Source organism: Microtus oregoni, unplaced genomic scaffold (genome assembly GCF_018167655.1).
Source record: "Microtus oregoni isolate MIOR12 unplaced genomic scaffold, Mior012 000048F_ref0000485, whole genome shotgun sequence".
NCBI classification, from domain to species: domain Eukaryota; kingdom Metazoa; phylum Chordata; class Mammalia; order Rodentia; family Cricetidae; genus Microtus; species Microtus oregoni.
In genome coordinates, this window is record NW_024543222.1 from 18,711,773 (window position 1) to 18,737,290 (window position 25,518).

Here is a 25,518-nt window from a genome sequence, read left to right on the forward strand (position 1 = left end):
AAAAGTAAAATATTTCCTTAAAATCTATCTTCTTTCTGTCCCATACCAGATGACTCCTGACATGAGACAAAAATTCAGATTTTTTCTTTTAACAACATGCTTGGATTTAGAGTAGGAAAGCCATTGACTAACTCTAAAGCTAGTTGTATTTTTAAGTAGAAATGCATACAGATAATCAAATTTTGCCATGCAGATAAGATAGAATCACAAATGAAATTTCTCTTTGCTTGGTGATCCTTTCTGGATAATTATCTTTTCAATTTTAGACATCAAGGTCTCTACTCTTTGAAGATGAGTGATTTCCTGCAAAGACAAGAACAGAACCTTGCCCCAACCCTTATGAGGTTTTTTGTTTGTTTGTTTACCACCTGTATGATTATCACCCCTATGGATGAGTTGTCATTTCTCTTTCTCAAGAGGTTTCTCTTTTACAAACCGAATATTTATTCATTTTGATGGTATCCATAGCTTTTCTTCTCCTGTGGAAAGAGGAATGAAACTCTTCCCCAGCGTAGCACATCTCCTGGTTTCCATTGTGAGGTCAGCACATCCTTGAATATACTGGCTGATTTAATTCAGCAGTTTTTTTCTATTATCCAATGTCTCTCTGCTGCTGTCATTTCTTTCTCATTAACATTAATAAAATTCAAGGTTAATGGAGTTATGCAATCTATTTCTGGGGGTATTTTCTATCCCTTTCTGTTTGTTTAGCATATCCTTTATAATATGATTTGACCTTTCTATAACTGCCTGACCTATAGGATTGTTTGGTATACCTGTAATATGCTTTGTATTATAATAAGCAAAAAAAAACAGTTTCATTTTCTTAGACACATATGTAGGACCATTATTTGTGCAGGTATATTCATGATGGCCATAACTTCTAATAAATGCATGATTACTGAATCAGCCTTTTCTGAGCTCAAGGCAGTTGCCAATTGAAAACCTATATAACTGTCAATGGTGTGGTGGATATATTTTAATATTCCAAATTCTGTAAAGTGGAACACATCCATCTGCCAGATCTCATTCCTTTGAGTACACTTTTGGTTACTCCCTGAAGGTAATGGTGTTAGGTTATAGAAAGAGCAAGTAAGACTTTTTTTATAATCTCCTTAGCTTGTTGCTATGTAATAGGAAACTTTCTTTAAACCTTTGCTGTTGACATGATGTTTCTTATGAAATTCTGGGTCCTTCAGCACACCTCCAATCCTTAATTGATCAATTTCTGCGTTACCTTGAGCAAGAGGACCTGGCAGACCAGTATGGGATTAGATGTGTGTTATGTATATAGGACAAAGCCTATTCCTGATTATATCTTGCACCTGAATGAATAATAAAGTCAATTCTGTATCATCTGGTATAAATTCAGCTGTTTCAATATGCAATACAATTCTTTCTGCATATTACGAATCAGTAACTATATTGAGAGGTGCTTTAAAATCCCTTTGTACCATGAGAATAGCATACAACTCTGCCTTTTGGACAGAATAATAAGGGCTTTTTTCTGCCTTTCTTAATTCTTCTGATTTGTAACCTGCCTTCCCTGATTTATTTGCATCATTATAAAATGTATGGGTTCCAGTTATTGTTGCATCATGTACAATTCAGGGAAGAATCCAAGAAGTTCTCTTTATAAGGCTGATTCTATCACTTTAGGGATAATTGCTATAAATTTCCCCCAAAAAATAGCATAAGCTCTTTTCTCTGGTTCATTGTTTTGCCATAATTTTTTAATTTCATCAGCAGTAAAAGGAACTATAATCTCTGCTGGTTCTATCTACACCTGCTAGTTGACAAAGTCTCAATTTTCCTTTCATAATTAATTCAGAAGCTTTTTCCACATAAGTTTTTAACATTTTGCTTGGTTTATGTGATAAAAAGTCCATTCTAAGATAATATCTTCCCTCTGCATTAAAATTTCTGTCGGGGAAATTCTGGAAGGCAATATGACTAGATTACAATTAAGATTTGAATTCACTCTATCTACGTGTGCCTCCTGTAATTTCTCTTTAATGACCATCAGTTTTTTCTCTGCTTCAGCTGTTAATTCCCTGGGACTATTTACGTGTTTATCACCATCTAAGGTTTTGTTTAAATGGACTATTAGATCAGGTGTTATCTTAACAGCCGGTCATAGACTGGAAATGTTTCCTATAATCTTTGAAAGTCATTAGGAGTCCACAGTCGGTCTCTCCTAATTTATGCCTTTTGTGTTCTAATTTTCTGTAAACCTATTTTGTAACCTAGGTAATTAACAGAATCTCCTCTTTATATTTTTTAAGGGGCAATTTTTAATCCCCATTTTGGCAAAACTTTCTTGACTTCTAAAGTATCTGCATTTGAGTCAGATAACAAAATGTCGCTCATGTAATGGTAGATTATAGACTTAGGAAATGGCTTGCATATTGTTTCCAATTGCTGACTGACAAAGTATTGGCACACGGTGGGGCTATTGAGCATTCCCTGTGTGAGAATGGTCCATTGATATCTCCTAGTAGGCTGAGAATTATTATATGTAGCCACTGTGAAGGCAAGCTTTTCTCTGTCCTTTTCTTGTAAAGGTATAGTGAAGAAACAATCCTTTAAATCAATAACTTTGAGAGGCCATCCGTTTGATAACAGAGAAGGTAGAGGAATTCCAGATTGTAGAGGGCCCATAGGTTGAATAACCTTTTTGATAGCCCTTAGATCTGTCACCATTCTCCATTTTCCAGATTTCTTTTCAACAACAAATACAGAAATATTCCAAGGGCTGGTTGATTCTTTAATATGGCAAATATCTAGTTGCTCCTGTATCAGCTGTTTTAAAGCCTGCAGGGGTTTTTTTTTCTAATAATGGACATTGTTTAACCCATATTGGTTTCTCAGTTTAACCATTTTAAAGGCAGAATCGTTAGTACTTCTGAAGGTTTGCTAATTTCTTTGTCTTCTTGTACAGCTGAAATGGCTGGTGACCTTTGTTTATATCATCTTATAATACCCTTCCCAGAAACATGAGTTTTGGGGACTGTGGGAATGTTAACCTGGGTATTCCATTTCTACAATAGCTCATGGCCCCATAAATTCACTACAATATTAGCTACATATGGCCTCAGCTTTCCTTTCTATTCTTCTGGCCCTATGTATTCAACCCACCTCATGCTTTGTTTAACTTGAGATAGGGTTCCGATTCCATAGGAATTGAATATCTGGCTCTTGAAGAGGCCATTCTGGATGCCAAGATTCTGGAGTAATGATACTCACGGGCTGTACCCATGTCTAGCCATCCTTCAATTACAATGTCATTTATAAACACTTATAGCTTTGTCTTAGACCGCTTATAGAAATCTACCAAAATATGTTTCCTATTTCCTACTGGAGTTTTTGATTCATCCTCCTTGTTTATTCCATCATCCAGAACAGTATGGTTTTTTACAATAGGCACTGGATTAATTTTCCTGGTGAGACATGTTGTTCACAGTAACTGGGAATGACTGGACCTTGTTTGACATCGGGGCCTGTGAGAGGCCCTCCAAGGAGTTTCCCAGTGGTGTCAGGTTGCCTTGTCTGTCTCTTGCCGACCTATATTCATTAGTCCCATGTCAGCCTTTGCCACACCTCCTACATATACCAGAAGGCTGAGTCCTCCTACCCTTTTCATTCCTAGAGCAGACATTATTCCTAGGAATTCCTTGTCTACAGTCCCTTCTTAGATGTCCTATTCTGCCACAATTAAAACATTTGGGATTCTGGTATCCCCTCATTGGAAATCACTTCTCCTACCCAATCCTCAGTGCTATAGTCAAATGTTTCAACATTCATTATAGGCAATATCCATTCATGTATGGGTGCTGATCTGACCTTTAAAGGCTCAAGAATCTTCCTACATTCTAAGTTGGCATTTTCAAAAGTCAAAGATTCAATAAGTACATGTCTAGCTTCAGGGTCTGTCACTCCTACATGTATAGCCTTAGTTAATCTTTGTAAGAAGTCACTAAAGGGTTCTCTCTGGCCCTGTTTAACCCTAATATATGACTCAATTTTTCCCTAGTTCCTGAATCCTGTCCCTATGTTGTGCTACATAGGGACAAGGTTCCCTATGTTCATCGCAGTGAGCTTGTTCCTGAGGATTAGAGTAATGACCCTTGCCAAGAATTTGATACTGGGAAGTCTCAAATCCTTTTGTTTCCCCCTGTTGTTCTAAAATTTTTGCCTCTTCTTCAAATAACACTTCCAAAGCCCCTGAGGTCCATCTTCTAGGACTGCTGAGATTAATTGAAGCCAGTTGTTTGGAGAGCCTTAGTGCTTAAAGCCTGCATCTTCACCATTTCCCTGACAAAAAGGTGAGGGTAGCCCATAAGAAACAGTTGCTTGTTTTTATTTCTTTTAGATTGCTCATCCATGTTGGTTCCCATGCATATTCTTTGACTACCTTAGGGTACTTTGTGCCAGATGGTCTTTCCAATAAAATTACTGGATATGCAGTTAAAACACTGTGTAAGTCATCCCGGGATCTGGCATGAACTGATTAGGCTAAATCCTGTCCTTGTACCTTCTGTTGCTGCTCATCAATTTCAATAAATTCCTCAATCTTTTCAAATCTTTTTACTACTGCCTTTTGTGAAGTCTAAATCTCCTGTCCAGTGTTTTGTTCTCAATGCCCTCACTGAGAATTTCAAGGTACGAAACTTGTCCAATAAAGATATCGTCTCATCCTTGGACAATTTTTTTAAAAGATTTTATTACATATACAATACAGTGTTCTGCCTCCATGTATGCCTGCATGCCAGAAGAGGGTACCAGATCTCATTTTAGATGGTTGTGAGCCACCATCAAATTTTGATTGTGTGTGTATTACATTTCTGGAGAGATATCTTATCATTAATCTATCATAACTTTTCTAAAATTTCCAATTGTTAAATTTAGCAACACAATTTCTTTCAGATAATTTTGTCAAGTTTATGCTATCCCTCTTCATAGTGTTGGTCTCCTCAAATAGCTGTCTATTATTAGCCTGCAAAGTCTGTATTATCTCTAAAAGTGCCTCATTATTGACCCTGTTATTGAAACATTTTTTGAGATAATACTGAAGTCAAAGCTAATTCCTAGAATCAAATAAGGGGATGTTGAAGGAAAATCACATAAGCCTTGCAGAATTCCTTCTATAGTATAAGCAAATAATTATTGAACTCCTAGATAGTTATGTTATTAGTTATTTTTGTAGTTTTGTAGATCTTACCTGTCATAATGCAATTGGAGTATGTATCATAATTGTTATTGTCCAGCAGGTGTCACAGTTGCAGCCATGTGGCTGAAAGATGCTAGCAGCAGTGAACAGCACATGTTGCTTACTTAGGTACTGAAAAATATGCTTTGTTTAACAAATTAAGAGCAGCTACTAAAGTGATCAAACAATTACAAGAGTTGGGGCCCAAGGTAAAGAGAAAACCCAAAGTTTTCCATCAGTGTGAGTTGTGGACTGTACATGCCACAAGTATCTCAGGCAGCAGCCTGTAGGCCGGCATGTAATGCACCCAGTGGCAGCGTGTCAGTCATGAGCTAGGGAGTGCTGAGCAGCAGCCTGCTGCATCTGAGTGCCAGCTAGGGCCACGGGCAGGAGAGTCAGTGTCCAATGAGCCACTCAGCCGGCAAACTGATCCCATAAAGTGTGGACTGGTCTGCACATTCGGGTACCAGATGATGACGGAAGTTACAAAATAATCCCACACTAGTTCAGAATTACATATAATAAAGGGTTATTTATTTAGGGGAGACTCACAGATCCCTGTCCTAGATCACAGTCCTCTGCATGAATGGGGAACAGGAATTGAATCTAGCAGCCGGAAGTGAGAGCCAGAAGAGAGTGAACACACGCTTTACAGCTGCAGTTATAGTATAAGAGACCACGCCCAAGTGGGCTGATATCTTAAAGGCTATTGGTCAAAAGAGCTCCCACAGCAGTTATTAAAACATCTTAAATGCCATATTCTATAAATCTCTGAAGTGTTTGAAGATGACCTATTTAAAATGTATCTGTTTGAACTTGAAAACATACCTGATGTGACTACAAGTTCAGTTGTAGTAGATGACTAATTACCTGCATTTCCTTGTTATCCTAAGCAGATAGTAATAATACTTTCAAGGACTAGAAATTTTCCTTCCATTGTTAAATGAGCTATATAGGTACAACACCTTGAACAAGATTAGAAATGTATATACAGGCTGTGTTAACAAAATTAATCTCAAATTTGTATCAATATATAAAATTTGTATATAAAATACAAAACTCCAATCCAATGTAAACTTTTAAAACTAGTAGTTGCTTTTTCTTATCATATCTAATCCTCCCTTTTTTCTTTTCAAAACAAAAGCCTTGAATCTAGTTGTCCTTTGTTTAGCCCTTTTTCTTATCAATGCCAATAACAACTTGTAACTAGTCCCCCTAAACAATGACAAATATCCATAACCCATTGAACAACAAAAAACCACCTATCCCACTTCTTAGGAATGTGGGCATCATATTCTTAAAGTTACTTCCTGTTGTTTGTGAATGACGGTAACTTTAGGAGATACTGAAACAAAATTTGTGGTTAATTGTCAAGTCCTGAGAGAGATAGCTTTATCATTTGTTGTCCATTCTCTGCATAATGGGAAAGTGCAGGGCTTGTCTCAAGTCCTGGCTTGAATAGTATGTTAGGCTATGTCATCTCAGCTAGTCACTTTGAAATTGTTCAGAGCAATTTGTAGTCCAAAGCCGATTTTTTTTTTCTTAGTGATGTTATCGAAGTCCTGGAAGAATCGTCATTGCGGGACCCCATCCTCCTTTTGGGAAGTTCCTGAAGTCTCTGTTAGTTATGCTCATGGTTCACTATAGAAAACTGACAAAGACTCAAACCCAAAGTCATGTATAGGAAGATAGATGAAACCTTTTTCTAGAACAAATTAGTACTCTATATGACCATTAATATCATGACAAAAAGTTTAAAATAAAACCAAAAGAATATGAGATTAGTAGCAATATAAAATAGTTTGTGGATATTTCTTTTTCTTCTGTCTTCTATCAGGAGACTCTCTGACATGAGACAGAGATTTTGGACCTCACTTTAATAAGCATGCATGGGTTTAGAGAGGGAGAGCCACACGTGAACTCCAAAGCCAGCTTTAATCTTTAATTAGACTGGGATTACCAAAAGATCATTTTCATTATATGTCTGTAAAGAATAACAGAAAGAAATATTTGGGAAGATTCATGAAAATTTATCCTGCTGGAAATGTGGTATACCAATAGGCTAATATACTCTTTTTCTTGAGACATTTTTTTTCTGGATGATTTGTCTGTCCTTTTTCTTCAGAGGTCTCATTTGTGCAGTGGTCTTCAGATTCCTTAGCTGTATACCTTTATTCTCCTGAAAAGACAGGAACAAAACCCTTCTGCAACCCTAGTATTGGGAACATTCCCTTTTGGCAAGTTACATCTAGTCAAGTGAAAAAAGCATTTATTAGTTTTATAGGTTAGTTCAGATTAAGTGACCATGCTGTTTGATGATCTCTCATGTCTTCTAATTAAGAGGTGTCTCTTGATCAAATCGAATCTTTTCAATTTTGATGGTATCTGTAACTTTTCTTCTCCTATGTAAACAAAAGAAAAACCCTTCCCCAAAGTAACACATATCCTTATTGCCATTCCGAGGTCAGTATATCTTTAAAGTATATTGACTGATTTAATTCTGTAGTTTTTTCTACTATTCAATGTCGCTCCACAGCTGTTGTTTCTTTCTCATTAGAAAGAAAATTCAAAGTTAATAAAGCATCATGCCATATATTTCTGATTGTATTTATTATCCCTTTATGTTTATTTAGCATATCCTTTGGAGTTTGATTTGATCTTACTATAACTGCCTGCCCTGTAGGATTGTGTGCTGTGCCTGTAATATATTTTATGTTATAATAAGCAAAATGGTTTCATTTTCTTAGAGACATATACTAGAGCATTGTCTGTCTTTGGTATACCCATGATGTGGGTTTCTAGTCTATATGTGAATATGTTTTATTACCATTTGTTAATAAAGAAGCTGTTTTGGTCTATGGCAGTACAAAATATAGGTTGCTAGGAAAGCTAAACTTAATTCAGGGAGAAAGAAGGTGAAGTCAGGAGGATGCCATGTAGCCACTCAAGTACAATAGGTAACAAACCACAAGCCTTGTGATAAATATGAAATAATAGAAATAACAGAAATGGGTTGATTTAAGACATAAGAGCTAACTAGGAATATGCCTAAGTCATTTGCCAAGCAGTGTTGTAATTAATAATAGTTCTGTGTGATTATTTGGGTCTGGGTGGCCAGAAAATGAAAGAACAGTCTTTGCTTACAAATGGCACTCAATGTGGGGCAAGAATATCCACATAAAGCCTAAGAAAGCTTTTTTTTAAAAAAAAAAAAAAGGCTTTTAGACCCACAAAATCAGAAGTCAGCTTGAACTTCTTGGTAGCCACATATTTTTAAAAAGGCTCTGTTTGCTGAATTCAAGCTGAAGAATGGCTCCTTTAAGAGAGGCTTCCCGACTCAATGTTAGCTGGAAAAGCTGTGAGACTCTGTTAAGATATGGCTTCCTGATTCCTACTGGTAGCATAAATGACTCTGGATTCAGGAGGTCCTGTCATAGAGCACTTGAATGGGGTTTGTGGGAAGCATGCTGCAAATTACTTGGTGGCAGCATAAGCCAACTGCTTCTGAGAATTGAGGTGGTAAACCTGACTCCCATACCTCTGCCATGTAGGAAAAGCCAAGCAGGGTGGAACAGAGAGTTGATAGACACTGAAGAAACTCTCTATGTAATTTGCCTTCAATGTGACAAGGCTAGCCATTTGAGCAAGAAACTGCTGTTACCTAGACTGCTTAGTTGCATGCTATATAAACTGGTCATGCAGGACCCACAGAAAAATGATTGCTGAGCTTGCCTAAAAAAGTTGAGGCAGTCCTTCAGTGTTCCTGCTTCGTGAGTTTGCCAGACATTCTGTAGGTCACAGAAGAAAGTGACTGACAATCTGCCCATATAGGCAAAACAGTTTTTCAAATTTTCTGCTTCATGGAAAAATCTGCCAGATAGTATGGGCCTGTAGGCTGAAGAGGGATGTTCCAACGTTACAGAAGAACTTGGGTTGACTGTCCAGGCAGTGAAAAGTCTCTGTTGATTCTAGAGTTTTGGAAGTTGCTTACAATGTACTTCCTATTTACTCAGATAATATATCCTTCTGGGGATATACAGAATAATAGAAATGGGTTCATTTAAAATGTAAGCACTAACTAGAAATATGCCTAAGGCATTGGCCAAACAGTGTTGTAATTACTATAGTTGTTGTGTGATTATTTGGGTCTGGATAGTCAGAAAATGAAAGAACAGTCTCTGCTTACATACCCACAATGGCCATAATGTCTAGCAAAAGTGTGATTACTGAATCAGCCTTTTCTTAAATCAACGCAGTTGCCCATTGAAAATCTGAATAGGTATCAATGGTGTGATATACATATTTTAGTTTTCCGCATTCTACAAAATGGAACACATCCATCTGCCAGATTTAGATTTCATTTCTTTGAGTACCCTTTGGGTTACTTCCTGCAGGTAGTGGTGTTTGGTTGTATGAAGAACAAATTAGAAATTTCCTCATAATTTCCTTGACTGTTGCCATGTGATGGGAAAGTCTTTTTTTAAAAAAAAAATCCTTCACTATTGACATATTGTTTTTAATGAAATTCTGAGACTTTCAGCACATTTCCAATCACTAATTAATTGATTTCTGTCCTACATTGTGCTAGAGGACCTAGCAGATCTGTATGTGATTGGATGTGTGTTATGTATGTGAGATGATTCCTGTTCCTGATTATAATTCATAACTGAATTAATAATGAAGTCAGTTCTATATCATCTGGTAGAAATCCAGCAGTTTCAATCATTTTACTTCATTGTACAGTGATCTTAGCCTCTTCTCTGAACCAGGTACTCAATTATAATTATGGACTGGGCTCTAAAACACCTCTAACCCAAATCTACCCAGTCATTAGGAATAATTCTACTATAAACTGACCACAAGTTTAACATTTGCTTAACAATAGGTGAATGCATGCCATATGAGACTGTTGCTTCCTTTAATGTCCTTAAGTCTAAAATGTCACAGGAGTCTAGTTAGCTGTAACAGAGACTCTGCCATTTGGCAATTCCTTTAAGGTTACTGGATATATTAAGGTTGGTTGTCTGAAAATATTTGACTGTTCCTCTCTATTCTTATAATGCAATGCTGAATTTGGCTCTCCATTAAATTTTTCTGTCTGGATTTGAATATCTCTGTGATCTGTTTTATTAGTTTGTTCTAAGGCCTATTTCTTAGCACTTAGATATACCAACTTTTTTAGTGATAAGACAATGATAATTCTGATAATATAATTAACGTTCCATAAATCCCATCTAAATTAGATATCCTCTCAATTAATTGTTCCATGTTCAAACTGTCTAGCATATTATACAGAGATTCAAATTCCTCAATTTGTCAATGTGGGGAAAAACTCTCTTTTAAGTAATTCATGCCTTTATGAATTCCCAATTGTCTTACCAAATCTACTGATGATGTTAATGAAGCTGTGAGGCTGATTGCTGCTGCATAGAACAGTAAAAGCCTCTCTGGATTTCAAGGCAGCTACCTAGTTTGTCAGCAGCCCAAGAAGGGGATTCAAGGAGAGCCTGCAACTGTGGTAAAGAGAGAGGGGGAGAGAGATATCTGTCTGAAAAACACACAGGGGATTTTGTTTGGGGAAAAAGCACATGTGGCCGGTGGAGGGGGTGGCTACTTAAAGGCAGAACCAGCCAGTTTGGAGCCCAGGTGCTTCTGGAGTTTGGATATAGCATCTAGACACTGTTTCAGAGAGGTTATAAAAGGAAAATCCCAAACATTTCCCCAAAGCTTGGGGATAAATAAAAGAAAGTCTGACCAGGTGGGATGGGAGCACCATGTGCAGCTCTACCCTGTGCCCATGGCTAAGAAGCCTCGGGCAAATGACTTTTTCATGAATTCATACCCAAAGCATTGGGTGCCAAATATATCACAAATAATAAAAGCCCAGAGACAGATATTGGGGTTCAACCTGAAGAATCAGAAAAGCAAAGCAGCCAAGCCACTAGAGAGCTCTTACCTCTAAGAAACCCTCACACTGAAAGAGAGCTAGTTCCTATCTCCTCCCAATTTATATTCCTCTTTAGTGCTGGGATTAAAGGTGTGAGCCACCATCATCTGGATCTGTTTCTGCACTGATCTTGTGCAGCCCAAAGTGACCTTGAACTCACAGAGATTTGTAGTGATGAGGCGAACAGGCCTGCTTTTCGTCCCGCCTGGCTCCCGCACGGCTAGCTTCACCCGAAATAATTACATGGAAACTGTATTCATTTAAACACCGCCTGGCCCATTAGCTATAGCCTCTTACTGGCTAACTCTCACATCTTGATTAACCCATTTCTAATAATCTGTGTAGCACCATGGGGTCGTGGCTTACTGGGAAGATTCTAACCCACGTCCATCTTGGGCTGGAGCTTCATCGCGTCTGACTCACTGCCTTCTTCCTCCCACATTCTGTTCAGTCTACTCCACCTATCTAAATCCTGCCCTATCAAAAAGCCAAGGCAGTTTCTTTATTAACCAATGAAAGTAACACAGATAGATGACCCTCCTCCATCAGAGATCCATCTGCCTCTGTCTCCCACATCCTGGGATTAAAGGTGTATTACACTACTGCCTGATCTCTAATGACTTAGTTTTATCTTCTGGTCTTCAGACTAGGTGTATTTATAAAACATATATAAAATATCACTATAGTGAAGGAGCAGCAGTGACCTCCACTGTCTCTTCTTCCCCTATCCAAAAAGGGCCTGCATATCTTTCTAAACCTCTCTATACTACTTCCTTTGTCTCTCTATATGATCTTTGTCCTCCCAATCCTCTATTTGAATTTTTTGCAAACCTATCTTATGTTCTAGGTAATTAATAGAATCTCCTCCTTGTATTTATTAGGAGCAGTTTATAATCCCAAACAAGACAAAATTTTCAACATTTAAACATGATGTTTAAACAAAATTTAAACATAAAAGTACTTGCATTTGAATCTGCTAGTAAGATATCATCCATATAATGATAAATTATAGATTGATAAAATTGTATATGAATTATTTCCAATGGCTGTTGTACAAAATATTGATACAGGATGGAGATGTTTACTATCCCTTGAAGAACTTTCCAATGATACCTTTTAACAGGCTGGGAATTATAAATAGGCACTGTGAAGGCACATTTTTCTCAGTCCTGTTTTTTGTAAAGGTGTAGTAAAAAAGCAGTCTTTTAAGTCAATTGCTATAATAGATTATCCTTTGGGTAATAAAGAAGGCAAGGGAATTCAAGGAAATTCTCTATAATGTGCCCACTGACTGGATCACCTTATTAAAATTTCTTAGATCTGTTACCATTCTTTGTTTTTAATGACAAATACAAAAGAATTCCTATCAGAGTCTTTTGGGTAGCAGCCCCTTAGGCCCCTTCAGGGTCTAGTCAAGATGCTACAGCCCATGAGGGAAATAACTACAAGATCTGAGTGTGGGTGAAAGAAAATAAATCAGCTCACACAGTTCTTCTCATAATTTCTTTTTTATTGTCCTTTTTTTTCTCCTCCAAGTTTTCTAGTTTATGTACACATACAGACACAATCATCAATTCTCTGGCAATAACAAGGTTACAGGAGTTGCATTTTTTTCAGGGTCATAAAAGCAGATAATAAGTACACAAACTGTAATTATATAACTGTAACTGTCAGCTTTATGATTCAAAGTGGGAATGGTTTGTGAAAGCCTTTGTGGAACTCTTAAGGGGGAAGGCAGTTAATTAAGAGAGGGAAATTAAATCGTTAGAGGAACTTAGGAGGGGAATTTGTGTGTTTTGTTACATTCTTAAGTGACTAAGCAAAGAGCTAAAATGTTATCAGTAGAAACCATGAACAAGATAGGATTCATCTTTTACTCAGTTTGCAGCTTTTTCCCAGGGGGCAGAGGGAGTATCAGGTAATTAGGCAACTACATAAACAAGCAGGGGAATACTGCTGCATTTGATCTGCATCAGCATTTCTGCCAAATGTGTAGCAGGCTGGTGGCGGGGGGAGTCAAATACAAGAATTACATTTACACCTAAGTGATAGAACAAGGAGGAGGCCTTTTAGTAACATAACAATAAATCAGGACCATGACTCTTTCCAGCTGTCTGGACTAAACTATGGCTTTGTTCCTGTGGTGTCTATGAAAAAAGCATTGACTTTGTTCAGAGTTGGGCAAATGGTTAATACCTTGTTTCTGTTATCTCATAAGGTTAAGAGAAAAACCGTTAATCTTCTAAGCTAAGATCTTGTATCAATAAACTGAGGTGAAAACAGTCAGTACAGAGCGTTAGTAGCCTGTTTAGGGTTATAACAGCGTTAATTGGGATGGCACTTTCTATATTGGTAGAAAGTGAATTCAGGGCAAGCATTCTTCCTGTCTTCTCTGAGGGCTAAACATCAGCCATTTCAGACAGACATACATGTCTGAAATGTCCTTGGGTGTCTGTGAATGTCTCAGTTGAGATCTCATTGTCTGGACACTAATACTGACCAACTGCTTAACGAAGGAGATAATAGCAGAGGGGCAGACTTCTAAGTTTATATCGGGGGAAATGGAACAAGGATCTGGTTGTGAGAACAAAAGTTTTGGCTGTGTGATTACTTCACCAGAATCTCACATCGCTGGAGGGAGTCATCCAATATACCAATGCTTAAGGGAAATTGTGCCCAATAAACAATTAGCACATTGTAGTTCTGTAGGAAAAATCTCCAAGCTGTAATGTAAGGGAAAGAACTGGTGTGGGACAATTCTATATTCTGTCACTTATGTTTTAAATAAACGCTGATTGGGCAGTAGCCAGGCAGGAAGTATAGGCGGGACAACCAGACAGGAAGTAGAGGTGGGGCAATGAGGAGTATTCTGAGAAGAAGGAAGCCCATTCCTCCCCAGTCCTCTCCAGACACTGAAGAAGCAGGATGTAACCTGCCCTGCTGAAAAAGATACTTAGCCATGTGGCTAACTTAGATAAGAATAATGGGTTAATATAAGTTATAAGAGTTACAAGAAGCCTGAGCTAATGGGTCAATCAGTTTATAATTTATGGAGACCTCGGTGTGATTTTCTTTGGGATTTACTGGGTGTGGGAACTGGGTAGGACAGAAACCTCAACAAAGCAGGCCCTCATGTTACAAAGAACTATGGCTTCACACAAGAAATCTGCAAGGAGGACAGTTAATACATTCAAAAGGTAGCATTCCTTATCACCTTACAAAATAAGGTTATCTCCATCAGATGTGCATCTGGTGGGTTGACCTCTGAACTCTCACTGTATAATTCTGCGACCTGCCAAGGACTGATTGCTTCTTCAGTATGTTGATCATTTGGCTGCTCCTGTACCAGCTGTTCTAATGTCTGTAATTTTTCTTATGTTAAAGGTTCCACCCAGATGGGATTTTCAGTTAATCATTTTAAATGTAGGGAAGTTGGTAACTTTGAAAGACCAGCAGCTGTTGTGTCTTGCTTATGCACAATCTGAACAGTCAGTGACTCTTCTTGATAATATCTTTTTTTATATTTCTCTCAGAGGCATTCTTTATTTTATGGTTTGTTTCTGAGATTGAGGAATGCTAATCTGGGTTTACCATTGTTGTAACAAGTCATACCCCCATAAATTCATTGCTATTGGTCACATATGCCTTTAATTTCCCTACCTATCCTACTGGCCCTATACATTTGACCCACCTTGTTCTTTTTTTTAAATTCTTTTACCAGAGGTAAAGTTCCAACACCTGGAAACTGAATATTTACCTTCTGAAGAAGCCATTCTGGATGCCAAGATGTTGGAGAAATTATTGTTACATCCAAACCTATGTCTATAATTACAATGTCATTCACTTGTATTTTTAGCTTTGTTCTTTGAACATTTAAAGAAGCATTAAGTTTTTTAATTGCTCTGTGGATGAGTTTCACCAATACTGACAGGGAATGTTTGAAATAAATTTGAGATTGGCGCCTGTAAGAGGCCCCTAAGGTGTTTCCCAATGGCAAAGGATTATCTTGTCTGTCACTTGTTGATCTGCATTCATTGGTCCAATGTTGGCCTTTGCTGTACCTTCTGCATATTTCAGAAGGTCAGGTCTTCTGTTTGAATCATCTCTTGAAAAAGCATTGTTTCTAGGAATGCCTTGCCTTTTCAGATGATCTTATTTACCACATTAAAACATCTGACCTTTTGAACTTTCTTAAAATTTTTAGAAATCACTTCTTCTATCCAAGTATCATCATAAGTGTGAGATCCAATATCAACTATATTTCAGATCCATTCATCTGTAGGGTCTGATCTTGCCTTTAAAGGCCTAATCATCCTTTTTCATTCTGAATTATCATTTTTAAAAGCCAAAGATTCAACTTATATTTGTCTAGCTTCTTAGTCCGATAACATTTTATGCACAGCTAAAGTCAATCTTTGTTTTAAAAAAATCAGTGAAGGGTTTTTGGAACCTTGTATAATTTTAGTAATGAATCAGTCCTCTTTCCTGATTCTTCATCCCTGTCCCAAGCATCCAAAGTTGCTGTACAACATATGGCCAAGATGTGATCATCAAATCTAAACTGTCTTTGCAAATCAGCATGCTCACCTTCATTGAGAAGCTGGTCTTGGGAAATTTCCATACCTCTGGCCCTACTTCATTGTTCTGTGATCCTAGCTTCCTTTCTCCCCCTTATTTTTCATTGTAACTGAGAACTACCTTCTAAGATTGCTGTAGCTAAAGCTTTTCAGTCTTGTGGGGGTATTTCTGTTCTGAGTTCTCTATGAATTTAACATTTGTTTCACAGAGTGTGAATGCATACCATATGAAACAACTGCTTCTTTAAATCTTTTCAAATCTAACATTTCTACAGGATCCATTTAACTTCTGATAGCCTTGGGGCTGCCTGTCATCTGGTACTTGTTCTTGTATGATAACTGGATATTGGTTTTCTAATAGCCTTGGGCTGTTCCTCTTCAGTTTCATAATTCAATGTGGTAGGTTCTGTTCTAAATTCCTCTGTCTGTGTGTGAATATTTGTCTTAGTTTCATTCGTAGATCTTTCTAAGGATTGTATTTTATCAGTCAATTTTTTTTATACTTGGAACCAATATCAAACTACTTTTTAAAGTATATAGCATGAATTACCAAAGTGATAATTACAATTAACATGTCAATCCCAGCTAAGCTGATTATGCCTTCATTTAATTTTTTTCATTTTCAAACCATACAGTGTCCTAACTCTCTGTATCATAATACTGTTCCCCATTCTTAACGTAAGAAAGACTTTATTTTGAAATTTTCTTTAAAGACTTTTGAATAAAATTTCATTTCCTCCTAAAGAATTCCTGGGTGTCTCACCAGATCTGCTGACTTCTCAGTTTTTCTACAGCAGCAGTGTTTGACTGTGGGGAGTGCCTCGGGGTACCTAGGTAGCCAGGCTAGTACCGTGTGCCCACTGGAGTGGCAGCGGGATGCCGCTGCACTGCACGATCTGGGTCGAGAGCACTTGCAGCTTCTTGCATATCCCCAGGGGCTGAGGGTGTGCAGCAGTGGCAGCAGCAGTAGAAGACTAGCAGGTGCAGGCAGGTGTCAAGGCAAGCAGGCTGGTCCAGGGAAGGCCCACAAGCTTCAGGGAGAGGGAGTGAGCCACCTGAAAAATGGACACGGGGGAGGGGGATGTGCAGGAGAAACCTGCTTGGCAGGAAGTGAGGGCACAGAACTGACTGAATGACAGCCAGCAACTGTCTCGGGATCAGGTATCAGGGTAAAAACTGGATTGATCAGAGAAACAGTGGGGGAAACAACCATTGGACTCCTCTCTCTTTCCTTCCTCCATCCAAAAAGGGCCTGTGAATCTTTCTAAGCCCCTCTTTTCTTATTAAGCCCCTGCTAATAATTCATGGGTCTCTCTCTATATGTCCTGGGTCCTTCAAAACTTCTATGGGTAATTCTGGTCAGCTAGTAGTAGCTAGCTCCACCCTCTGATTCAAGGTAAACTTTATTGTTAGTACCAGGATTGTCAGAGTCTGATCAAAATATCAGTGAGACCATGTAGCCCTGGCTGTCTTCAAACTTGCTGTAAAGACCAGGCTGGCTTCAAATTCACAGCGATCACTGCCCTTGACTCCAGAATGCTGGGGTTACAGATGTGCACTTTTCTTGCTTTTTTTGCATGGCAAGTTTCTTACTCCAAACATTGTAGTAAATTTCATTTTGGGTATATCGTAGATGTTGATATTCCTATGTGTTCCCAGGTATGGCTATTGTTACTCAAAAGGATTTCACCATTTTGAATCTATCAGTGAAGGTTTGTGAGAGGGTAATATAAAGTAGCCTTTACAACTTCTGATTTATAACTCCTAATATATGTTCTAAGTGCCTTGTGGCCATCGGCCATTAGTTCTCCTGCCTGGCATGTGTGAGTGCCCTGTGGCCATCTGTTATTTGCATGTGTGAACAGACAAGATTCCTAACCACCTACGAACTAAATTATTATTCTTTATACTCAATTGGCAGGTTCCCCCCCCCCATCTGTCAGTAGTTTCTTCACACACAGTATTTAGCACTTTGCTGAATACATGAGCTATCTGGCTTCATGGTTCTCTTTTTCTTAGTGTGCCTCTTACCTTATGATACTCTGTCCCATCAACTATAGTCACTTTGATTTTCTTGATTTCTCAACTCCATTTCTGTCATCAAATTGTCTACCGTTTGTTACTTTGTGTTCCTTCCTGGCAACACAGAATGTCTTCCAGGGCAGTAAGTTAGTATATAGTCAGCTTTTTTTTTTTTAGATTCATTTATTTATTATGTATACAGTATTCTCAGTATTCTGTCTACATGTGTGCCTCAGGCCAGAAGAGGGCACCAGATCTCTTTACAGATGGCTATGAGCCACCATGTGGTTGCTGGGAACTGAACTCGGGACTTTTGGAAGAGCAGGCAGTGCTCCTAACCACTGAGCCATCTCTCCAGCCCCTATAGTCATCTTTTCACCGCTGTGGCAAAATACCCAAGAAAGACAACTAAATGGAAAAACTTTCTTGAATTCCCAGTTTCAGAGATTTTAGTCCATGATCACTGCATTTTGTCACTGTAGACTTGAGGGGACACAGAGTGTGAGTCTTCTGACCCTTGACTCGTGCAAGGTTAGCAGTCATCCTACTGGACAGTAGTCCTCAAGACAGTTCACACGTACTACTTCAAGACTACTTCCAAGTGGAACGGTTCTTCACTGTAGTAGGGACACACACAGAAATCATTGAATGAGGACTAGATCTTTCTCTTCAGGCCATGACAATGGTAATAACTTCTTAAGGACTACCCTGAAGTATCAGAATTGAAACAGTGATCAATCAGACCACTCGTTGATCAGGATTGCTAGAATTATGCATAGCCCTGCCCCTCCCCCACCTAGATCCAAAGCTATGTCAGCCCTTGAAGATGGACTTGTGATCACAAGGCTCTTTTGGTGTTTGTTGTCACAAGTGTAGCCACATTAAATAAAGCTGTCTTTGCTTGTTCCCCCTGACCCCCCCCAAAAAAAACAGAAACAAAATAGCACCCTGGTTTGGTTTGATTTGGTTTTGAATATTTGTTTTCTTGGTTTTGAGTGAGGGAGGTTAAATCCATTCACTCTATTTTGGCCAGAAGTCGATATTACTCTTTACATCTTTTTGTTTTGATTCAAGATCAATATATGGCAGGCGTTAACTGTCATGTTTTTGGTTTTTATCAAAGACATTTCACTACTTTTTCATGAGCCATGAATTGACATTCCAGGCTGGATTTGTCTGTTTCCTCATCAGTAATCAGGTTAAATATCTGTACTGCTTTCTTGAATGGGACTTTAAGTGACCTTTCATGCTGAGTTTGATCACATGTAAAGTAAAATGTTGAAGATCTTCAAATTATTATTTTTATATACTGTAATTTGAGAATATCCAGTGGCTGATGGTGGCACTTAGGAGGTAGAAGCTCATGGATCTCCATGAGTTTGAGGCCCAAAAGGTTTATATAACAAGTTTCAGGACAGTCAATGCTACATAAAGAGACCTTGTCTCAAAAAACAAACACAGGAGGAGAAAGGAGAAGAGGTGAGAAGGAGAAAGGATGAACCTATGGAATTGTTGAGACCTTAAAGATCCTATTCTCAAACTTCTTTTACATGGCTGTTTTTGATAACCTTGTTGCAATTAATTATTACTTGGTAGTTACAAAATCTTTTCAACATCAGTTAACTAGTGTTTTCTCGAAGGCCTACCCTGCTTTTCTTTTTGAGTATCATTAGGAATTCAGATTGTCTTTACATTATATTGTATTTATTGTATTTCATTATAATTTATTATTCCTCCTTTTTTCTTGCTTTCTCTTTGTGTCTATCAATGTGTGTGTATGTATATGCACACACACACACACAAACACACACACACATGCACACATAGATCAAATCCAGGGCCTTGCACCGCTACACAAACACCATGCCAAAGAACTGCACCATGGCCCTTATTCATTGGAACACAAAAATAATCCAGATTTGGTCAATGTGATCCATGTTGCCATTTAACCATAAAGTATGGGTTAAAGTGGGCTATTTTAGGCCTCACATAATCTATTCTAATCTAATAGTAGGAATAGAGAAAAGCATCCCTAGGTTGGATGCTTGCTCAGGCCCTGTGCATGACCAACCCAGAGTGAGACTTGAGTTGAGGGGAGTTGCTTCTACTATCAACATCTCCTAGTTCTGTTTTTGTCTCCTGTTTTAGGCGTGTCACCTGGTTCGGTTCCTGTCACTTTTGTTAAAGGCACACACACACACACACACACACACACACAACACTTGCTCTTCTGTTGAACACCTCTGTCCTCCTCCATGATTACTTTCAGTATCAGAGAGCAGCAATTTGCCATTGAGTCCCCACCCAACTGAACATGCCTCAAGAACTCTGTCCTCTGCGACCCTGTGGTAGCCTTGGCCTGCCTCTTCTGTACCTCAGTAAGGCTTTTCCAGTAAACCAATTCTCTGTTTTTCTATTTACAGAATCTTACCTAGACATATGGCCTGCTGCCTCTGCAAATATAAAACTGATATTGAGGTTGTCTGCAAGACAGTCAAACTGCATTGCCATACTGGATGTCTGACAAACACAACACATTGTCGTGAGTCTCTTACCTGATGAATGTTTTAATTTTATGTCTTACTTTTTAACTAGTTATGAAAAAGGCTCATCCACACCTTCTCTTTTGCTGAAAGTTGGATTCTCAGCTATTATTGCATGATTAGATAATAGAACTGTTCCATATGCAGAAAGAGCAAAAGAAAGGGGTAAAATGGGAGAGAGATAACATAGATGACCACAAACTCTTCACTATGCTGTCTGCCTGGTATCCTGCTTCCAATAATTACTTTTGCATATAGTACACTTCAGTCTGTAAGCTGGCTTTTTGTACATTAGGTCTCAAGTGATCTCCTACTTTTGATATCTCTAGACAGATTTTGTTTGGTTTCTTTTCTTAATTTTGTAAGTGATGCCTTTTTATTTGGAATCTGAGAGCAGTGAGTGCTGCCTCACTGTGCTGCTGGAGCCGGGAGCTCTTCCATGCCCACACCGACCACCTCCCTACTGTTTTGAACCTCAGGCTTTTCTACCGCCAAATCTTTCATGTAATTTTAAGTGTTTTTCTAAACTGAATATCTCGGCACATGGCAATAATCCCAGCTACTCAGGAGGCTGAAGCAAGATGATCCAAGTTCAAGGCCAGTCTAGGCAATTTAGTGAAAACCTAGCTCACTTTTTTTTAAAAAAAAAATATTTTAAAAGGGGACAGCGATACAGCTTGATAGTATAGCTTGTGCTTAGCACTAAAATATTTTCTATGTATTAGGTTTATTAGCAATAACTTCATCCAAAATATGACCGTTTTCTTGCCTAAATAGTTTAAATGCAAGTCTTTAGCCTTGATCTGGAGAAGAGAAATAGAAGTGGCATTTGACTGTCTATATAAATGTCATTTATTTTTATTTAAGAAACCAATTACATTCTCTTTTTTCCACAGAAATGGCAAATAAGCATTTCTCTTATTTTACACATCAGAAGTGTCAACTGCTGTTGCCTCTTGCTTGAGTTATCACTTCCTAATTCTGAGCAGTCCATAGGCACACATTTTTCTTTTCACCACTCCTTCAGGCCCTCACTACCACCTCAAATCCTCTCAATTCTCCTGGGAAAGAAACACAGCTACACAGTGACTCACTTGACCTTCCTACTACCAGAAGCCTTGTATTGTTCCCATGTGGACCTGGAAGAATGAGAAATGAAGTGAGAACAGGCTTCAGACAAGAGTAGCTCTGACCTTGTGCATTTTATGAGTTCGAGTAATGTTTATCTAGAAATTGCTATTCTATAAATTGATTTTACATAAGAATAAAACCCAGTACATTAAACATGTCTTCACCTACACCTCATAACCCCCTTCACTCAGGCAAGAACCAGAAAGATGCACAGAGAGGATGCTCCTGTTTCAGGAGCTGGAATACATGCCAACAGAGCCTATGGGAAGAAATTGGGCGGGTAGGTGGAGAAGGACACACATCCAGATGTGAATGAGAGGTGCCTGCTTTAGCATTTCTGGCCTCACTCCCCTCAAAGGTTGTCCATCACCATAGTTAGCTGAGGTTGTATCAACAGAGGGCACATTGAAACGATGGAGAGAGGAAACCTAGTGGGCCTCTCGAATCTGAGGCAGATGGTGTAGATGTAGAAGCCTGAGGAGGTTCAGTCAGCCATGCAGAGAAGAAAAGCTGGCTTTGTCTTCTGGCTCTGGGTCTCTCTCTACTGGTCCACTGGCTGTCTTGAATAGACTTCCTGTGTGCACACTGTGGAATGTTCCCAGGAGGTTCCTACTTTGCCAATGACACTCTTTCTTTCGGTTGCTCCCATTTCACAGAATTTAGTTTAGTGTGTTTTCACACACACACACACACACACACGCACACACACACACACACACGGCATACCAGTATTTGCTGGCCCATAATTTATTTGACTACAGTGTGTGACTATGAGCTGAGAAAGGGGTAAAAGTATTCTCTGACTAAAAACAATCTCTCCATCTCTGACAGTTGAGGAAGCATCTATAGGGAACCCAGAAGGGGCATTCATGAAGGTGTTGCAGACCCGGAAGGAGAATAACAGCACTGAACTCATTATTGAACCAGAGACAGGCTATTCAGACCAAGAAAATGCCAAGTACTCCAGCTCCATGGAAGAGGATATCAACTTTAATGATGAAAATGATGTTATGAGTGCCCTGAATTACATACTGCCATATTTCTCTGAGGGAAATCTGGAAGATGTAGTATCAACAATGTTACCATACATTAAACTGCTGTTTTCTCATGACCAAGATTCAGAGAGTTCCTTGGGATCTTTGCAGAATGATACACAAAGTCTTTTTCCTACAAATGAATCTGAATCTGGTAACTTCACTAACAAAAATAAATTGAATAAACTTTATTTTCTGGAAAAGTTATTAGATGAAGAAATTGATGAGGTTAAAAAGGAAGAGAAAACTATACTACATAAGGAGAAGTCTAATAATTCAGGTAAAAAATTTAAGTGACAAATATTTGGAAAGAGTTGGACACCTGCCCAGGCAGAGGAAAACAGTCTTGCAGAGATTGAGAAGGCAGAGAAAAGACTCCACAGCCTGAACAGAGTGCTCAAGAGGACAGGAAGCATACAGAAAAGGCACTTTAAGGGAGTGAGTGACAAGAGCCTGTGGGATAAGCAGAGTGTCCAGACGCCTGTGGAGAGTATTGCCAAAGACGGACAGCTCGGGAGCCCACCCACAGTGGAGTAGCAGCAACTCAGTATTGTTCAGAAGATCAGAAAATTAGTGAGAAATTCCTTCCACCCAGAGCCCTTGCTCCCAAAGGAGCATGGGGAGGCAGTGTCTTCTTCCCCAGAACAGTCGCTGGTGGACAAGACTCTCACTACAAAATCGCTGCCTGAGTTCATAGACAGACGAAAAGACTTGTCTTACACCATTTTAGTTTTAGAAAGTGCAAATTTAAATGTGAAAAGAACGAAGGGGTCTAACCCTAGTTTACTGTCTGAAAAGACACATAGAAACCTTAGGAAGAAAAAGTATCATTTCCGGTTGATTGCAAAGAGTCCAGCATCCTCTGCAGTGAGGAGCCTGGTAAATTCCCCTGCAGGAGGGGTCTTTTCATCTTTAGGAGACCTGAGTTATGCAGAAAAGCCTTTTTCAGAATTAGATGCTGCCTTAGGACCTCCTTCCAAAAAACCTCTGGCTGCATCTGATATTGATAATATTGAAGAACACATCTTTGAACCAACCACCCCTATGTCTGAAGAACCTATATCAGAAAATATATTCCCTGAAATGACTGCTGTAGAGTCTTTTGGGCCTACATACGATTTGATTCCAACAGATATCACTGTGCCTGAAGAAACTGCATCAGAAATTATACCCTCTGAGAATCCTATTGTAGAGTCTCATGTGCTTACCTCCGATTTAATTCCAACAGACATCACTGTGCCTGAAGAAGCTGCATCAGAAATTATACCCTCTGAGAATCCTATTGTAGAGTCTAATGTGCCTGCATCTGGTTCAATTACAACTCTTCAGCAAGCCAGCAAGCCACAGTTAGACTTCATCTTGGGGCCTGACTCCCATGAATTTGCTTACTCGTTGCTGATGTCACCAGGTAAACGCTTTGAATCTCAGCTAAACCAGCAGCTGCGGCCCCTCATCCCCAACAACAACGTGAGAAGGCTTATTTCTCACGTTATCAGGACTTTGAAGATGGATTGCTCTGATCCCAGTGTGCAACTGTCCTGTGCCAAGCTCATCTCCAGAACCGGCCTCCTGATGAAGCTTCTCAGTGAGCAACAAGAATTCAAGTTGTCCAGGGCCGACTGGGATACGGACCAGTGGAAAACTGAGAACTACATCAATGAGAGCCCAGAAACCCAAGGTGGACAGAAGGGTCTGGAACCAAGTCAGGTGAGGACAATGTTGGAACTGAGTCCCCTGTACCCTCTCAGTCATTTAAGCAGAAAGACTGGAGGCTTCTATTCCAGATCTTGTATTGTCCACATAACACTAGCCCAGCCAAGACAGTGGTTCTCACTATGGTTCTAAATTTATTGACAGAAGGCAACCTAAAACTCAAAACATAAAAATTGTGTTAGATAGGTAGCACATTTAATTTGGTATGTTCTTTTAAAATCTGCAAGCTACTAATGTAGAAAACTTTTATTATTTTTTTCATATTGTCATTTTGTTTTATAGTGTTGGGGATTAAATTCAGGACCTTGTATACATAATATACAAGGACTTGATCACTAAACTATATACTGTAGCCCATAGTCTTGCTTTTGTTTATTGTGCTATTGGGGCATTCTGTTTTGTTTTGTTTGAGAAAGGGTCTCACTATGTAGTTATATCTAGCCTAGAAATTGCTGTGTAGACCAGGCTGGCCTTGAACTTTCAGAGATTCACTTGCTTCTGTCTCCAGAGTGCTGGGATTAAGAGCCTCACCAAGCCCAGCTCTTAGTTTTATTGAGTCAAAGTCTTTTTGTATAATCCAGGATATCCTAGAACTTACCTGGTGTTCTAGGTTGTCCTTGAACTTATGGCAGTCCTCCTATCTTAACTTCCCGATTGCTAGGTTATATATATGTTACCATTCACAAGCCCAAGAAGGAATTTTAAGCAATTAGCCTTCACTTTCTGTCATTCTTTTAATTTTATTATTATTTAATAGCCACACAAATGTCCATTCATTTATTTCATATATTCCAGCGCACAAAAGAAGTTCCGGGATACAGCTACAACAACAAAGTCATCTTGGCAATATCTGTAACTGTAGTAGTGACAGTGTTGATTATCATTTTCTGTCTCGTTGAGGTAAGGACAACAATACATTCCTGTGTCCAGCATGTGCCCGGTCTGTGTCATAGGTTTAGAGGCCGCGAACTGAAAACCTGAGCCACTGACCCTCTCTGTCTACAAATAATGCCCCCGAGTGTCCACAGGTACTCTGTGAAGTCGGGCTCCTCAATGTCAGGTCATTATGTAACGTTCTGATTTGGTGTCAGACTGGTGGTGTTGCCGTGAGAGGCTGTGGGAGCAGTGGAGAGTTCTCTGTCCGTGAGGATGGTGGAATTTTGAGGCTAGATGGCAGAAATCAGCATGGGGTCAGTTCATGACCTCCGGGAGGATGTCCTCTGGCCCCTGTACAGGCAGCACCTCCACACCTAATGTGGTTGTGACCTCCAGGGAAATCTCTGTAAAGTCCTATATTGCTCTTTAGTGGTGTATACTGTTCACCACTGTGCTGGAATTTATT

At 39.0% G+C, this 25,518-nt stretch overlaps 1 protein-coding gene across 1 annotated transcript; it reads left to right on the plus strand.

The window, feature by feature from the left end:
* The first annotated feature begins 17,366 nt into the window (after positions 1-17,366).
* LOC121436036 (leucine-rich repeat-containing protein 37A-like) lies at positions 17,367-25,224 on the plus strand. Its single transcript, XM_041635610.1, has 5 exons — positions 17,367-17,392; positions 20,179-20,297; positions 22,261-22,617; positions 23,059-24,170; positions 24,972-25,224. Exons 1-5 carry the CDS (start codon positions 17,367-17,369, stop codon positions 25,155-25,157), a joined length of 1,800 nt encoding a protein of 599 aa, XP_041491544.1. The 3' UTR covers positions 25,158-25,224.
* Positions 25,225-25,518: the final 294 nt, after the last annotated feature.

Coding starts and splice junctions, on each gene's coding strand:
- LOC121436036 (XM_041635610.1), top strand. CDS start 17,367: ATGTTGATATTCCTATGTGTTCCCAG. Junction 17,393..20,178: donor ATATTCCTATGTGTTCCCAG/GTATGGCTATTG, acceptor TTCTATTTACAG/AATCTTACCTAGACATATGG. Junction 22,618..23,058: donor TACAAATGAATCTGAATCTG/GTAACTTCACTA, acceptor CCTTCCACCCAG/AGCCCTTGCTCCCAAAGGAG.